General features: G+C 43.4%; 2 protein-coding genes across 10 annotated transcripts in view; one reads left to right on the top strand and one right to left on the bottom strand.

Annotated features, from left to right (window-relative positions):
* The window catches only part of GABRD (gamma-aminobutyric acid type A receptor subunit delta), a 66,245-nt gene that overhangs the window by 13,621 nt on the left and 35,343 nt on the right, over positions 1-17,281 (bottom strand). For all 7 annotated transcript variants that reach the window (XM_071798557.1, XM_071798558.1, XM_071798556.1 and 4 more), the window contains one exon: positions 150-270. The gene's annotated coding sequence lies outside the window, so the exon portion shown is untranslated. The remainder of the gene's footprint in view (positions 1-149; positions 271-17,281) is intronic.
* Positions 1,681-17,281, top strand: part of CFAP74 (cilia and flagella associated protein 74) — a 32,295-nt gene continuing 16,694 nt past the window's right edge. The window contains exons 1-21 of one of the 3 annotated variants that reach the window (XM_065854879.2): positions 1,681-1,792; positions 2,445-2,595; positions 2,809-2,905; positions 3,251-3,397; positions 4,117-4,215; positions 5,240-5,344; positions 6,353-6,526; positions 6,954-7,064; positions 7,771-7,873; positions 8,607-8,764; positions 9,060-9,270; positions 9,944-10,129; positions 10,435-10,572; positions 10,934-11,052; positions 11,599-11,665; positions 12,096-12,185; positions 13,149-13,322; positions 14,380-14,554; positions 15,125-15,237; positions 15,639-15,761; positions 16,326-16,447. In XM_065854879.2, the coding sequence (XP_065710951.1) occupies positions 2,472-2,595; positions 2,809-2,905; positions 3,251-3,397; positions 4,117-4,215; positions 5,240-5,344; positions 6,353-6,526; positions 6,954-7,064; positions 7,771-7,873; positions 8,607-8,764; positions 9,060-9,270; positions 9,944-10,129; positions 10,435-10,572; positions 10,934-11,052; positions 11,599-11,665; positions 12,096-12,185; positions 13,149-13,322; positions 14,380-14,554; positions 15,125-15,237; positions 15,639-15,761; positions 16,326-16,447 (2,636 nt within the window). In that variant the 5' untranslated portion in view covers positions 1,681-1,792; positions 2,445-2,471. The remainder of the gene's footprint in view (positions 1,793-2,444; positions 2,596-2,808; positions 2,906-3,250; positions 3,398-4,116; positions 4,216-5,239; positions 5,345-6,352; positions 6,527-6,953; positions 7,065-7,770; positions 7,874-8,606; positions 8,765-9,059; positions 9,271-9,943; positions 10,130-10,434; positions 10,573-10,933; positions 11,053-11,598; positions 11,666-12,095; positions 12,186-13,148; positions 13,323-14,379; positions 14,555-15,124; positions 15,238-15,638; positions 15,762-16,325; positions 16,448-17,281) is intronic. The other 2 variants (XR_011735598.1, XM_071798553.1) reach the window with 2 other exon arrangements.

A 17,281-nucleotide genomic window follows, 5' to 3' on the forward strand; every position in this document is an offset into this window, starting at 1 on the left:
GCTGGAACGGAATCACTGACTCGTAAACTACTGCGACCATTTTTTGGTTGTTTTTATGAAAATCATCCAAACAGTGGTAAAGTGGAACTAAATCAATACCCTGAATAAAAATATCACAAGAAAGCGAAAATCAGTGACAGTGACATTACCAGATGTTCCTACAAGTATTTTCTTGAGGGAAAAAAGTGTCCTTGGATCCTTTTCATCCCGACCTGAGGAGTGTGAGAACCGGCGGGTTTGGAGTTAACAGCAGTTCCATCTATTCCAGATCTGCAGAGAGAGCCATACAGTTAATCACTGCATATTTTTAGCCTACATCTTGTAGCTTTAATCCTGCAAATGTCTGTATGTGATTTGTTTTATGTAATATGAATAGATGCCATAAAATCAAGATTCCACCGTCTATAGAGCTAAGACTGTCCATATATTTCTGAGGAACAAGGACCTATAGCACAAGTGTAGGACAATGGGTTGGTCACTGTAATAGATACTGTATACAGAGGCAAAAAATCCAAGAATCAGCAGCATGTACTTCCATGCATGGCATCAAAAGCCAGACCCGACTTCTCATAGCAACTGTAAAAAATTAAAGAAATATTGCTTATAATTGAGGAACATTTTCAGTTAACTAAAACTGAGGATGCCTTTTGTCTCTGTGTACAGATCAGTGTTTATTTTGGTCTAAAGCTGAGCTCAGAGAATGATGTCCCAATAGTTTAATAACTGAATCGCTTTGAATAGCTGAATTTCTCTCGTATGTAACTTAGGCCCTGTGCCAAGAATGAGGGGACAAAAATCTGCTTTTCTGCGAATCTAACTGCACTGTTCCCTAACTATGTCAAGATAATATTAATAGATGGAATAGAATGGAAAGAAAACCTAGTTAATTATCAATTAGGAGCTAAAATGTGGCGAGTGAACCCATGGTGGCAAACAGGCAGGTTCAGAAGGTTCCTTTGAAGAACAGAGAATTCCAGCTGAGACACGTTTTATGAGCACAGACATTTAGCTTTACTATGTAAATTACTGAATACCTTTCCATTTAGAGATTTTGTGCACACTTGTAACCATTCTTTCAGTGTTCCGAGGAACCTCCGTTGCTGCTGAAGCTGGAGGGAGCATTCTGAATGGGATATTCTGAATAGCACACATGATTTCTGCTGTAATAACATCCAATTAGCAACTAACAGTGAAATTCGATTGTCAGAACGGTACAGGCTAATTTCTGAAAAGGCATTAAGGCAGTTTCATTCTGGGTTGGAACTCGGAAATGTGTGTGCTCCAACCTCAAATCCACACAACTTCTGCATTGCCAAAAGTCCCGTGAGCTCGCTGAAAAGCTTTTTACATCATGATGTCACCGACTTGCTTAAAATTCATAAATGCGTGTAGAACAAATAGTAAGCTGAAGTGTCACTGAAAATGCCTCCGATTCCAGGTACCTGAAATCACCTGAGCTACACGCCCAGCACAGGCTGAACAGGTGCCGCGGCTGCTCCCGCCTGCCTAATTAACCTCGTTAACCGAATCTCTCCGGTAATTGCCATGCGCGCCCTGCCCTCCCCGGCACGTACCACCCGCGGCGGGGGGACACGCCCCCCCCCCCGGCGTCCCCCTCCCGCGCTTTGGTTCGCTCCGTTGCCGTGGCAGCGGCTCAAACGGCCGCCGGGCGCAGCCGCGGTGTCGGGACCGGGACTGGTCCTGCTCTCTGTTCCTCCGCGCGACTCGGGTGCCGTGGTCCCCGCGCGGGGCCCAGCCCGGTGCCGTTGCCCCCGATATTCCCGGACACGGAGTGAGTCCAAACTCGAGCTGGCGTTCTGAGGACGCGAGGTTCGGTGCCCTGTGGTGCTCTGTAACACGGGGAAGCGGTGTGGCTTTTGCTGCCTAGCTTGTGATTTCCTTGTAGAAAGCCTTTGGGCTTTCTGCTGTATTGTAGGGTTTGGCCTGATTTACCCAAAACTCTGTTGTGTTGGTATTGAGTTGTGCTACCAGACAGCACGGTGGCTTAGCAGGATGTATTTGGGCTGCTACTGGTGCACTGGCAGCTCGATTTGTGTCTGTGGTACTTCTTGGTGCCACCAGCATCCTTGAAACAACCACAGCCCAGAGCAAGAATTGTCTTGGTTGAAGGTGCTTCATAGTGGTTTATTCCATAATGTGGTTTATCTGTACCTTGACTAGAGAAGAGAGATCCCCTCTTACAGTTCATGGTTTTGAGTTCTGCAAAAAGGATTTACATAAATGCAACATATGCATCATTGAAAGTAATCACATGTACAGGTCTCTGTATGGATGAGATCTTGATGAAATGCTCAGGTGTATTGAATTATTGTACATGCATTAACTATTTACAGAATGCAATTAATTAATGACAAGCTATAGTCACCACTATTGCAAGTTCTTGGAGATGATACAGATAAAGCGTGTGCTGTTCTCTTTCTTAGCTGGGTGGTTCTGAGAGAGCTGTCACTATGGAGGATAACGGGATCAGTTACGGTGAGGAAGAAGAACAAGAATCTCTTGTGCTATTTCAGGAAGAGGAAGAAAAAGAAGGCCAAGCTGGCTGGTTCTCTGGTGTGGAAGAACACTGGGAAGGTGAAAATGATGAATTGTTTTGATAACTCACAAAAAACTAATGCTGATGTGTCTTCTACTTCAGTAGATAGGAACAGTGCAGTTTAAAAGAGCTACATAAGCTGTGGTAATGCTATAGAATATCATTGCTGATTCTCCATGGTTTGACTTGACAGCAAGAATACGAGAGCTTTGCGTTGTGAAGTTCAAAGTCTATTAAACTGTTGTTTTCAGATCTAGAATACAAGCTTGAAGAAGAGTTGGCTGGTGGCGGCAGGAAGGGAAACAAGGATGCTTCTGGAGGAATTCAAGACAAATCTTCTTTCAGCATGTAAATAACTTGTTTCATTGCCAGTTCTAACATGATGAAAAGCTCAAATAATGTTTATTAATATATGCATGTGGGAAGTTGCATAGCACATATGCCTTCTGCCTGTAAACGCTGGCGGTGTTACCATCATCAACAGAGGAACTCAAAATACACCAAAATCATTAGAAAAACCCCAAACAACCAAACCCTCAGTCCTGTTCTTGCTATACAGTTGAGCAGACTCAAACTATAAGAGATTAGCTCACCCCACAAACTGGTCGGCTGTATTTAGTGTGTTTTAAACTAGATTACAATGTTCCCTCCAAAGTTTCAAACTCATTGTAAATTGTATGTTTCAATTTGAAGGGAAAGATTGGAACACTGTTTGGACAACATTAATAATATTCAGGCTATGAAGCATAACGACAGAATTTACTCATCAGTCTTGCAGAAGAACCTAAAAGAGCTCAACGACATAGCCAAAGAAAAGGAACTTGTGGTCCAAAAAACCAGGTTTGTGTTTAAGGGAACATAATACTGGGATATCTGTTATAAATATTGGAGTTTATAGAGGTTTTTTCATGTTTGCCAAGTCTTGGGAAACGGGAGAGGTGCCTGAGGACTGGAGGGAAGCAAATGTCACTGCAGTCTTCCAAAAGGGCAAGAAGGAGGATCCTGGTAACTCTAGACTGGTCAGCCTCACCTCCATCCCCAGGGAACTGATGGAACGACTTCTCCTTGGTGCCATCTCAAGGCATATCAGGGATAAGAGGGTCAACAGCCAGGTGGAAACAACAAGTGGAAAATTCCTTGTAAACATATTCTGAACTGTGATGGGAATGGTACAGGTGAATCGGTGCAGTTCTTCACCTACTTTAAGAGAAGCCCCTGCTATGAGTGTTTTGCTGTGTCAGGGTCACAAAGACGTTCCTTAGCATCAAATGAATCTGAAGAAGGCTAATGGAAAAGGATGCTTCTTACGCTGTTGGCGTTTTTTTATAGTATCTGGACTTTGGATGAAGTAGTTTTTCTGATTTTTTTGGAGAAAATGCTTGAAATTAGCAAGGGCTTCTGAAGAACATTAGAATAATATCTTACAAGAAAAAGTAGAATGGTGGTGGGTAGTTGAGAGTGTTGAAGGAATCCTAGCTATGAATTCTGCCCCAAAAAGAGACAGTTTCGTGGGAAAGAGCACAAAACTTTCAAAATATAGATAACTTTCTTTCTCACAGAGACAACCTGAGTGCCTGTCGGCTGCGGATGGAGATGCTGGCGAAGCAGCTGCAGCACGTGGACATTGAAATAGAGAAAGAGGAGGCGGCTGGCAATGTGTAGGTAGAGAGTGCCCTGGACACCGAAGGTTACTGGCGTCCACTCTGTTTATCTGTGCAATTAGTGAGAGAAACTTTCCTGTTTTCATCTCTCCATGTTGTTGAGAAGTTGATAGATTTTTAAGCACATGTATCCAATATGTTAATAGATCAGTGACAAAACCCAGGGCCGTTCTCGAGTTCAGATGCTGCTGCATTAGCCTGGTTCTGTTAGATAGATCAGTGCAGAAAGAGGTGGAAACTTAGGAATGGACAGGAAAGAGGCCTATATTTTAAAACATAACAACCAGTTATTAAATCAGCCTAGCCCATTAGTGTCAATTATGTTTATCAGGGTCTCAATCACTTCTCTTCAGTGTGATGAAGCTATACCAATGTGCTGTGGGTTTTGTTTCTGGTAACTATTGCAATAATGATTTATATATGTCTACATATATGCCATTTCTTTTTGTTCTATGTTGTGAAATGCACAAATGCCTTTCAGGAGTAGCCGTGCACACAGGAGCTGTTTTGAAACGCTTTTGCTATAAAGTGGGAGGCAATTTACTGTGCTCTTCACATTTGGTTTAAATAGAAAGAAGTGGGCGGCTTGTGTACCAGGAACCAGTGGATTGTGAACAAATTTCGCAGCTGCATTTTATAACCTGTATTAATCTTCAAGTTAGTATATCGGTGGATGGCAGAATGGTAAAGGTGGGTGAACTGCCAAAATGGAATCACTGCTTCAACAAAAGCGATGAGCTGGTGTAATGAGGCTCCTGTGACGGGTGCCGGTGTGAGGTTCGGGGTCTCAGAGACAGTAACGACACCCAGCAAAGACAGAAAAGCTTTGTGCAAGTTCTTCTGCTTATGATGGGTGGAATTGTGAGGTTTAGATATGCAGAAAACCAGCAATTCTCACCATCTATTATATTTGGTGAGTGAATAGTGGAGTAAGACTTGAAAAGTGGGGAAGGAGGGTGCGTTTTTTTTAACCTTTGGTAGTTCCAGTTTCTTTCTAATGGTTTGTTTTCGGCGTTACCAGCGCAGGCTCGTCCCGCCTTCAGGCAGCGCGCAGACGAGTGTGTGCCCAACTGGAGAAGGAGAAGGATTCTGAGCTGGAAATTGCTCTGACACTAAAACAAGACATGTAAGTGAGGGAACTGGTGTGATGGGCGCCAATCTTTATCATCCTCCTCATGTGCCGTGTCACGGATTCAAAAGTTAATCACTACAGAAGTTGCTTGTAGACACTGAAGTACCTGATTTGAGGTCATGAGAAGCTGGGTGCAAGGCAGAGGATCCCGAACACTTCCCTTGTACTCTGCATTGGTGAGGCCACACCTGGAGTATTGTGTTCAGTTCTGGGCCCCTCAGTTCAGGAGGGATATTGAGGTGCTGGAGCGGGTCCAGAGAAGAGCAACAAGACTGGTGAAGGGACTTGAGCACATGACCTATGGTGAGAGGCTGAGGGAGCTGGGGTTGTTCAGCCTGGAGAGGAGGAGGCTTAGAGGTGACCTCATTGCTCTCTATAACTACCTGAAGGGAAGTTATAGTCAGGTGGGAACTGGTCTCTTCTCCCAGGCAGTTAGCAATAGGACAAGGGGACATGGGCTTAAACTCTGCCAGGGGAAGTTTAGGCTGGATATTAGGAAGAAGTTCTTTACGGAAAGAGTGGTCAGGCATTGGAATGGCCTGCCTAGGGAGGTGGTGGACTCACCGTCCCTGGAGGTTTTTAAACTGAGATTGGACATGGCTCTTAGTGCCATGATCTAGTAAATGGGCTGAAGTTGGACCAAGGGTTGGACTTGATGATCTCTGAGGTCTTTTCCAACCTAGCCAATTCTGTGATTCTGTGATTCTGTGATTAATTGCTCTGGCAACTGGTTGCTGGCAGCAGGCAAGTGTGTTGATATTTTGGCATCGCAGGTACAACTATGAATACCACCATATCAAAGGAGGAAAACGCGCTGCAGATGTGATTACCCAGAACGTTCTGCTGCACTGTTGTATAAGAGCTTTAAAATGTTTGACTTGTTTATTGTGTTATCAGCGAGAGACTTTCATTTCTGCCACAGAGCTGCACCTACTCGACAGCCTGAAGTAAGTGGAAGGATGTCAATATTTCAGTGAAAACGGCTCACGCTTTCTTTTAAAGGCTTGAGATGTGGAAGATAGAAACCGAGCAGGGAAAATACGAAACCCTCCGTGAACAACTTGGAACAGATGAGGAGGAGCTAGAGACGCGATACCAAGAACGAGCCAAAGCGCGGATTCAGAATGAAAAAATAGTAGCACTGCAAGCAGAAGAAAATCAGCGGTCTGGAGAGAAGTAAGCGCCTCTAAGTCAGACTGCTTCCTTTCTGCGGGTTGTTTTTAGCCAACTCGCTATTTCAGGTGTTGAGAAGATTAGCTATGTTAAATAATGGTGCTATTGTGTTTCTTAGCTGGGCATTGCTTCAGGAATATTTTGTGGGGAAATAGAATTAAAATAAGAATCGCCCACAGTCTTGCAGTTATATGGGTAATGATTTCTAATATATGAAAATAGACTTGCTAAAGACAAAAACTGTGAGTGCTTCTTACCTAAGGAAATGAAGTTTATTAGACTGACTAACTGCACGTGTGAGGGGGAAAGGCGAATATCCTCCATTCAGCACATATCCATCAACCTCTCGGCTGCACCCTTCGCTGTCACTGTGTTGGAATCAAGGTTTCCTTAGTTTCACTGCAATTGTTGCTTTGCCTGTGTTTTGTAGAAAAGAAGAGGAAACCCAGAAAGAACATGAAGAAAGGCAGAAAAAAATGCTTGAAGATGCCAAAAGGAACCGTGAAAAAGCAGTGTGTTTCCTGAGAAAAAGCATGGCAAGGTTACTGCTCACTCCTTTTCTCTTGTTGTATGTTCTTTGGTGTAAAATACTCTTTAATCTCTGAAAACCCATCATTTTTGTGCCAGGTGTATCTTCTATTACACTTGGGAATCTTCTGCCACAGCACCAGTGCTGTGAACTATTCACTTTTCACATGGCACAGAAGGACTTGGACTGAAGAAAATCCATTTACTGTCTGAGTGTGGTTCTCAGATTCCCTGTAGCTGAGGGGCTCTAACTGATTTTTTAGAGTTGATCATTACATACTCTTGGACTTGATCCATGCCCACGTATTTCTAGCTTTTAGAGATTCTAGGGCTTATCTGTAGTGTGGGTACAAGTGGTTGGTTGGCTCGTATAAACATCACTGCGTAATTGTTTAGGTATTGATTATATGAGCAGCACCTGAATTCTTGCTTTATTTTAGCAAGTAGACATATGCCATCATGCGGAACACATTCTTCATATTCAAAATTAAAAAATTGTTGAGCAAACTAGCTGAAAGCCTGTTGGCACTTTAACTTGAGCGGTGCCGTATATAGAAGAGCCTTCCAACTGTTCCGCTTTCCCCACACCCAGCATCATAGTAAACACAGAGGCTCACAGGAAGAATGGTGACATTGACAATTACTACTTGTGAGGTTAAACACACTAATACTAAAAGCTTTCCAGGATATGAGCCTGAAACGTTTTACTTTGCTTGCAGAATTCATGAAGAAAATGCAAAAGAAGAAGAGAGAGCTCGGGAGCATATGGAGAGGAGGATACAAGCTGTGCTGTCCCTGAAAACCAGCATCGCTTCCAGCAGGGTACTGTGCTGGGCTCCCGTGGGGAGCGACGAGCGGGTTGCTTAGGCTGCTGGGTTTTAAGGAAAGTAAATCAGTTTTCATCGCAGAGTTGTTGTGCGATGCTGTCAGATCACTGACCAAATCTCTTTTGAGGCTGGGGAGAGTTTATCTACGAGTAATGGTGGTGGATTCCTACGGGCGAATTTTGACACGTCTGCTGATGGAGTTTGTTCTGTCAGCAATCTAGTTGTTCTGGTAGGGTAACTGTTGGTGACTCTCTTGAAAAATAACACATACTACAAATAAGTTATCCCAGAAGTTGGTCAGAAGTATTTCCAGTTATTTGGATCCTAGTGCAGAAATACTTCATATGGAAGAAAACAAGTTAGCTAAGGATTTAAATACTGTAAATTAAGAATTTCTGAGCTATGTTACTTTGCTCTTCTACTTATGTTCTGCAGAATCTGGAGGAATTACCTTAATTTAATACTGGTTTTAACAGAACTGTGTCTTTTCTCATTGTGTTATTGAGCAGCATTTCACGGGCAGGCTAAGAGGGTAAAGTGTCACCCTGCCCCCGCCAGAGCTTTCTGCATCTCAGCGCACCGGGACTACTGTGGGTATTCAAACCAGTCGGTTCTACTTCAGAGAAATCTACTGCCAATTTATACTTGGATAAAAGGACTAAATTCTTTGCTTTATATTCTTTAATATGGGAATCAAATACCTAACCGTGGTTTGTATGGCTTGATAGGAGAAACTCCGAACCCTCCAGGCGTGGAAGAGAGCGAAGGCCCTGGCGGCCAGGGAGCAGGAGGTGAGGATGGGGGAAGCTGTCCTGGCAGGAGGCGGCAATGTTGCCAAGGAAATCCTTCTCCATAAACAATCGCTAGAGCATGAGAAACAGCAACAGTAAGTATTCATATCTATGTCAAACTCTCCGCTGCTTGCTGGTGCTCGTGCAGGAATACGGTAGAGTTCTAATCAGATTCGGAAAACGTAACATCTGTGGTGCTCTCCCAAGGGAGTAAACTCATTTGTTACTCTGTGTGGTATTTGCAGTCGGTTTGAAGCGACTTGAACTTCTAGTTTAAGTGTTATTTGAAGACTTGCTATTTAGCTTAAAGGCTCAAAAAAACCTGGACTGCAGTTAATATTGTTAGTGAATAACCATTGGTTTCATATTTCTTATGCCGTTGGATTACAGAGCTTGTAGAGAACTGCAAAAATCCCGAAAAATGGAGATTGTATCTCGAATTTTGCAAGAAAAAGCTTCTATTCACAAGCAGAAAAAAAGTCAGTCCCGTACTAAGGCAATGAAGAGTGCTCGTAAGCTTGAGGATCCTGGAGTGTGGAGGAGGAGAGCATGGCGCTACATTGAGCAGACCTGCAGCCATTCAGCCGGAGCAGCCCCGCAGGTAAAGAGGCCTTGGGATCCGGAGCGTGTGGAGTTGTGGGGTGTCCAAGCTGTGGGGCAGGCAGTTCTGTGCCTGGGAACCACGCAGGCTGCCACGGTCACCAGACACTGCAGAACACGTGTGATTTCTCCATTGGATCTCTTAATGACTGAGAGTCTCTCTTTTCTTGATTGTTGATGCTTGTGTGAATAAAGACATCGTCCCATTGGGTGTGGGATGTTTTTTAAGGGAATTTGTGTCAGAGGAGGTGAATTTTCAAACACACAAATCACAACAGGCATCCAAACCCCACACAAAGTACCCTCCCTTCCTGTTTAATTACCTTCCTCCCTGAGTGAGGATTCAGATCAGTTTGTCAGCACAAGGGAAGTGTTTCCACTGGATTAGAAAGGACACATAAAACGTTCAAAAACTGCAGTCGGTGTTCCTATGCCTGGGGAGTGGTTTCTAGCCTCCTATAGTGCACAGTTAATGCCATATAGATGCTTTTAATATAAGATTTTGTCTGTGTTCGATGTCTTAAGAAGGTATCTCCCTAAGTTGTCTTTGGTCTGTGAGCTTTATAGAGCTGTCATTTTTGTATTAAAAGATCTCCTCTGAAACAGTTAACCACTGAAGTAACTGTCTCCTGGTGGTTTTTACCTAGATCTTTAAGACTTCTGTTCTTTCCCAGAAGTCGTGGTGCTCTCCATCAGCCTGTTCCTCAGCTGCTGAGAGAAGCCCTTCTGTAGGAGAGGTTTCTGAAATAACACCCTATGATGTGCTCTGGGAAAGAGTTGAAGATGAGAAGGAGAAGGACAAGACCCTTGCAGAACCAGAGTTCCCGGGACTTTGGAGTCAGGAACATGACCTGAGCAAGGTAAATGTTGGGATATCTTTTCTTGGAAATAGAAAAGGAAAAAAAAATGTGGATGAAATGCTTTTGTAGTTGACTCATTGTGAATTGAGCCTTCACCAAGTTCTGACAGGATCCACACTAGTACAGCTGAGGATAAATTACGTTCTTCACATAGAAGCTGGGAGGGCGAGTTTGATCGGGAGAGATCAGCCAAAGGCCGGCGGATACTAAAGGATTCCATTCGCAGACCTTTCTACTTTGAGCTACGAGTTCTCTGTTCACACTTACTTACAATCATGGTGTGTTTTACTCATGTTCTTTATTAGATATCCAAAGAAGAAACGGATTTAAAGAAGTTGTCTACAAGAACAGAGAAAAAAGAAATTTTCCACAAACAAATAGTGTCTGGTCAAGAATATAAGGAACGTACTTTCTATAGTAAGCCAAGCTGCATTCATTTCAAGGTTAGTGGCCACTTTGCATAGGATCCATAAAGACAATGTATGTATTTACTACATGTATATAGCAATGGCTTGATCAAAATTCTGTTGCACTGGGGAGAACAAAAGAATTCTTGTTGTCTTTGGTCAAAGCTGACCCAGTACTCGCCTTTTCTCTACCCATCTCTGGGGAAAGTTGCAGTCAGGTTAAATAAACAGCTCCTGAGTTGCTGCTCTATAGGCTGTTTGTTTGGAGCAAAGCGCACAGGCTTGTGATGCCAGCAGGAACTGAGCACAGCTGTGGGGAAAGTAGTTGGTTTTGTCATTACACATGTAAATGCTGTTTCCTGTCATTCACCCCACCTGATATGTTTGGTGTTCCAAGGATTTTGATGTTGGTCAAATCTACAAAAAGAAGATAGTTTTGATAAATGCGTCCTACAGTGTTAATTCCTGCAGACTGGTGGGAATCAGTGAATGGCTCAAGGACTTCATCAGTATTTGGTGAGTAAAATCACCTGTAGACGCATTGCTTGTTTTACCTTTGTACCACATCAGATGTAACCAAATCCTGTAGCAAGTTAAATAGATTTCACTAAATACAACTAAATTACCATATTCCATCCCTGTGTGGTGAGGCAAGGGACTGTGTCTCAGAGTTGAGAAGAGGCTTCCTGAGCCACACGTCCCTGGTTTCTGAAGTGGTGGCCGCAAGGGACCGGTCCCTGACCTGTGGTGTCTGTGCCAGCTCTGAACGAGCGGGAAGCTTCTTGCCAGAAAGCCACCCCCTCTGTTTGTAGCACAAAGGCAATAATTCTTGCCTTTTAAAAGCACTTTCAGACTGAGTAAAGCCTCAATAAAGAATCAGCCTTTGTAGTTTTACAATTGCAGCAGGGATCTGTAGCTTTTCATTAATCTGTCACTCATCCTGACTTTTCTAAGTAATTCATCCAAGTGGAGGGGGAAAAAATCTGCCATTGTTAGCAGACCAGGAGCTGGATGTTTCACACAGAACTTTAATCTGGAGTTCTATGTTAACTGTCTCCATAGCTTTGAGCCCCCTGGCAAAGTGTGTGCTGGAATGTCCTGTGAGGTGCTGGTGACGTTTAAGCCGATGGTAAGTGATGCTGAGCGCTCGGTTACAGTGACAGGAATCCTTGGATAATCCACCAGTTCAATTAAAATCATCACTGATTGAATTTCCTAACTCTGTTAACAAGGAAACAAACTACATCTGTAGAAGAGGTACCGTTGGACAACTGTGTGCATCTTCGAGCTCTGTTAAATTGTAATAAAGCATATTCTAAGGGCAGTGTTAGAAAAGCGCCTGTCACTAAGTATTCTGGAGTATGTTTTGAAACTTGCTCTAAACAAAACCATCGATAATAGCACTTAGCGAAAATTAGCCAGGCAGTTACCAAAGACTGTTATAAAGCAGAAATGTAGACTCTGTAGAGATACATTTTACTATGTTACTCAAAGTATGAGTACTACATAGGCTGAATCTTTGCAAATCACTTGGTTGGGGCTTTTTTGTTGTTTTCTAGATAAATGAAACTCTGGAAGGAGAAGTCATGTTCATGGCACAGACAGGTTCCTTTTCTGTTCCATTGAAATGTACAGCCAAGAGATGCATTGTAAGTGATGCTGAAGTATGTTCACAGTCAGCATAACAACAGTAATAGAAAATATGAGAGACCATAAACATTATTGAAAATATCCAGTGAGAAGTATTTACATTTCTTTCTTTTTACCTAAGTACCTGGAGATGTGTACAAGCTGCTACTAGGAACAGAATTTAAGCTGCTTTTTCCATTGTTATGTAGTGGACTGAAATGGAAGCGGCTCAGTTTAACAAGACAGGAAGTGGGGTGGTCAGTAGGTCAGAGAGGTTCTCCTGCCCCTCTGCTCTGCCCTGGGGAGACCACACCTGGAATATTGTGTCCAGTTGTGGCCCCTCAGCTCCAGAATGACAGGGAACTGCTGCAGAGAGTCCAGCGCAGCCACCAAGATGCTGAAGGGAGTGGAGCATCTCCCGTGTGAGGAAAGGCTGAGGGAGCTGGGGCTCTGGAGCTGGAGAAGAGGAGACTGAGGGGGGACTCATTCCTGGGTATCAATATGGAAAGGGGGAGTGTCAGGAGGATGGAGCCAGGCTCTTCTCGGTGACAACCAGTGACAGGACAAGGGGTGATGGGTCCAAACTGGAACACAGGAGGTTCCACTTAAATTTGGGAAGAAACTTCTTCTCAGTGAGGGTGTCAGAGCCTGGCCCAGGCTGCCCAGGGAGGTTGTGGAGTCTCCTTCTCTGCAGACATTCAAACCCACCTGGACACCTTCCTGTGGAACCTCAGCTGGGTGTTCCTGCTCCATGGGGGGATTGCACTTTCCAGGGCCCTTCCAATCCCTGACACTTTGGGATTCTATAATGAGTTGGCTTCTACAAAAAGGCAGAAGGATGCCCATGGTTCATGTGTTATTTGATACAGTCTTTGAAAAGATAATAAGAATTTAAAGTCTTATTCTTGAAAAGGTGGATGCTCATTGAATTGACATTTCTGGCTATCTAGGACAGTAGTAATTAGTGGTTTATCTTGTCACAGCTGGCACTAGATAAAGAGCTCATTGACTTTGGCAGCCATGTGGTGGGAGAGACAATTTCACGGACCATCACCCTGACAAACAGCGGAGCTTTGGCAACAAGATTCAGAGTTCAGCCTTCAGCAGGTGACAGTAGCACAGGCAGAGCAACAGCAAAGTCTTCCCCTGGAACACTGGTAGGTTCAAACACATTTCCCTAAATTACCAGAACCGTCCTGCATGGCCAGGGGCAGTGGAGTCACACAGAGCCACAGCTCAGGCTGGCAGTGGCTCGGGAACGTCATCTGCTCCAACCTTTAGTAGTTTGTTTGGATTGACATAACTCAATGTAATCTGTTAGACCCCCAAATATCACAAGGCAAATTTAAAAACAATTATTTTGAGCGGGGAGGGGAAACCACCACCACCACCCACCTGCTGTGGTAGGAACTCATGCTTTGAAATCTCTGTGGTGATAAATATCATAATAAAAGTTCCTTTTTCCTCAAGTCTTGCCTGGGTAGTACCTGTAAATAGACTTCACAAGTCCTTGACCAGAGAGAACATCACTTGGAGGCTGTGTCTTTGCTTTGAAGTGCCTATGTGTTCTTGCAAACACAGCACAGAAGATACTTTGGTTTTGTCCTGGCAGTGCAGTCTTTAATTTCTTTGATTGCTGAAGTGCAATTGGCTCAGACGGTTTTCAAAATTCTCTACTTGATAATCTAACCCAGTTTTAAGTTCTAAGAAAAGGGTTGACCTCTCTTTTGAAACACTGCATTAAATGGTGTGTACGGAGAACCTGCTGAGCTGTTTGCCTCAGTTTTCAGCTCTTTTACTATCCTTGCATTAAAAGCATGGTTCAAACAAAGAATTTGTGGAATAACATGGTCTGTATCGGTCGTTTTCCTGCTGTATTCTATCTTTTGTAGGAGTGTAACAAACTGAAGTCTAGTTCTAGTGGACTCAGCTTTGACAGAGAATTTCCTGTGTTTCCACTAGAAAAAAGTGTTTGTTCTGTTAATTGTAAAATAGCTAACACTAGAATGTATTGCTCCCATTATATTATTGACGTGTTTTGGGCTGACAACAAAAATTAAATCTGCTCATTGATGAAGGTCTAGTGGAATGTGCAGTGTTCAAAGTGTAACACATTTCACAAAGATCTGACTTGCAGTGCTTGATAAAATCAGAGCTGCTGCGAGCTGGATGAACAGTCACAGGAGAAAATGCTTTTTCTGTGTTTTCTAATAGGGTACTCAAGGTGTCAGTGCCTGTGTCCCCGAAAAGAAAGTCAGCACTGGGCTGGTGGCACCTGGGCTGGAGGAGGAGGAGCAGATTTGTCCTGAGCGCAGTGAAGCAGCGACCGGCGGTGCAGGCCAGGGGGAGCCGGGGGGAGCCGAAACGGGCCCGAGCGGGACGGACACAGGTGGGGCAGCAGTTTGAGGAACTGCCAGCGCAGCATCCCAGCTTACGCGTTGTCTGTTTGTGGAGTTCCCTCTAAAGAACCATGGAATTCAGTCTGCAAAGTTACTCAGTGAATAAAGTAGTTCATCATTCCAGTAGTAATGTTATATTTCTTTATGTGCTGTCTCACAAAAAGTGACTAAAAATATTGTACTGACACCATTACATCAAAAGCAGCAGAGAATCTCACTTCTCATTAGCGATCAACAATTCAGTCTCGGAAGAATATAGAAACCAACTAGCTTACAGAAACTGCAAAATTGGTATCGTTCTTGTCTCAGCAACTGAATACCCACTTCTTAGAATAGAAATCCACATGACAGGTTTATTTTTATAGCCTGGAAATGTAGGAACAAGGAAGCAGAGATGAACCTCCTCAGACATTTTCCATCTCATTTCTAATGTTTACTATGTGCTTAATAAAATCCAGTCTTGTAGAAGAAAGACTATATTTCTTATCTGTATTCTTTAATACTTCTGGATATTGATCATTCCAATTGCAGGAAACTAGAAGTTTTCTTTTTCTCCCCAGATCAACCTGATCAAAATGTACGAAATTCCATATCAGCTCTAGACACAGAGAATGCCCAAAATTTAGTGGAACTTTCTCCTGAAGAAACATCAGTCGAAATTATGCTTGGAAAGGTAACGAATATTCTGGGATACGGACAAGATTTTCACTAGTTAAGCCTACATTAAACAGATATCTTTGGATGGAAATGCTGAAGTATGTGACCAATTTCAAGCCCGCTGGATTTCACTGTATCACAGTTAAATGGGAAAATGTGTTGTGTGATTTCATTTTAAGCATTTTTTGGTCAAACTCTTTTTCTGCTGTGGTGTTCTGTGGTTATACAGAGCTTACTGACAACACAAAGTTGGGGCAGGAAGAATGCCTGGGAAATCTCAAACCTGAGGTATATTAGAACATGTGGGTATGAGAGCCCCGATCCTAGTTTCTACCAGCATTAATAGCTTCTACCTATGTACGCAAAGGCAGGAATACAGTCAGATTTTCATTAAAAACGTGTTACTTTTATGTTTAGGTTACTGAAGGTGAAATTGGACCCCTCAGCTCAGTCAAACTGGAGGTCGTGTTTGTCCCAACCATCCCTGGGGCGGTGCGAGCAGAGTTTGTGATCGTGTTTGACAACTCGGACTGCAAACCAGTGAGTGGTTTGGCGTAAGACTCGCTTCCAAACACTGTAGAGAAAGAGTTTAAAATCCTCCTGCTTTTCCCAAGAGTTAAAATCGCTCGGAATCCTCTATGAGAGACAGGAGAAGGCGACAGAGGAAGATCTGTTTATGAACATTATAAGAAATAACAATGAAGTACCATGTAATTATGTATTCTGTGGTTTGATGGGAGGTAACTGTAAATCACGGCCCTTCTTTCTCATGCAGCGGGGTTATTAAACCTGTTGTTTCTCTTAAATTTCTATGCAAACAATTCTGATAGTTCCATTTTATCAGATGTCATGCTGGAAAAAACATCTAATGTCCTGGAAACAAACATGAAAGCGTTCTTCTCGAGTCCCAACATCGTTCCTATAACATCTGGGTTTAATTTTACAAATGATTTTTATAGCTTTGCCTAACTAAAGAACCTGTCACAATATGAACATTAGAATACTTTACACAGTGGTGGTTGATAGCAGATATTCTTGCTGTCTGGATCAGTAAGAATTGGAGACTAACAAAAATCATTAGAGTCTTGATGCTTGTATTAACAGCTGTGCTTCAGTGCCGTCGGAGTTTCTGTTGATGTGCCGGTTTGGGTGCCCGATCCCAACGTTGATTTGAAGATCTGTATGTATGACCGACTTTATCAGGACTGCATTGTTGTTCACAGCAGGTGAGTTCCCCTTTCCTCAACAGCTGCCTTCTGGAGCGGAAAATGAGATCTTAAGTCACCGGGTGGTGTCCGGAGGTGCTGTTGTGCCAGGCCCACCTTGTCACGGGAAGCTGGAGAACAGTTTGGTTTCTTCCTTGGCATCTCAGGAGAACATCCTGGTTACAAGCCCTCTGAGTTCCACACTGCTGTGGAAGCTGGACTCAGGTGTCCTGCTATCCCAGCTTCTCCAGAGCAGCTGTAACTCTGAAGTGTCTGGGTTAATTCTCACCTTTCCGCTCCTGCAAGATTCTCAGCTATTGTATCTTTGATTGAAGTCCATGATGTGGACACCAGCCTCATGCCAACTGTTCTTTATAGGGAATGTCAATCACCAGTCTGTCCGGACTTGGGATATGCTGTTGGATGAGTCATGTCAGTTCTTTTGCATTTGCCATAAAATGGGAAGGGTAGAACTTTTCCTAACCTGTATAGCCTTAAGCACGGCCCTGGGAGAGATGCCTTGTAAGTACACAGATAGTCACCAAACAGCAGTTTACAGGAGAAACAATGTCTGGGTGTTTCTGTAGTCAAGTCAGTAATGTCTGAAGACCGGTGCTGTTTGCACTGTAATATTAAGATAATATTTCAGCTCATTGGCTCCCAGAGATTTCATGCAATTAGAGAGTGGTTACATGAACTTGTAATTGTCTTCAGGTGCTGGGTGTCATCCCTCTACCTAATGCAGTCACTACTGAATGCTTATTTTAACGATTTGCATTTCTTAGTTTCTATTTAAATAGGATTGGGGTGGGTTTGTGGGAGGGTGGGGGAGAGATTGGTTCTGTAGCAGGCATC

Source organism: Patagioenas fasciata, chromosome 23 (genome assembly GCF_037038585.1).
Source record: "Patagioenas fasciata isolate bPatFas1 chromosome 23, bPatFas1.hap1, whole genome shotgun sequence".
NCBI lineage: Eukaryota > Metazoa > Chordata > Aves > Columbiformes > Columbidae > Patagioenas > Patagioenas fasciata.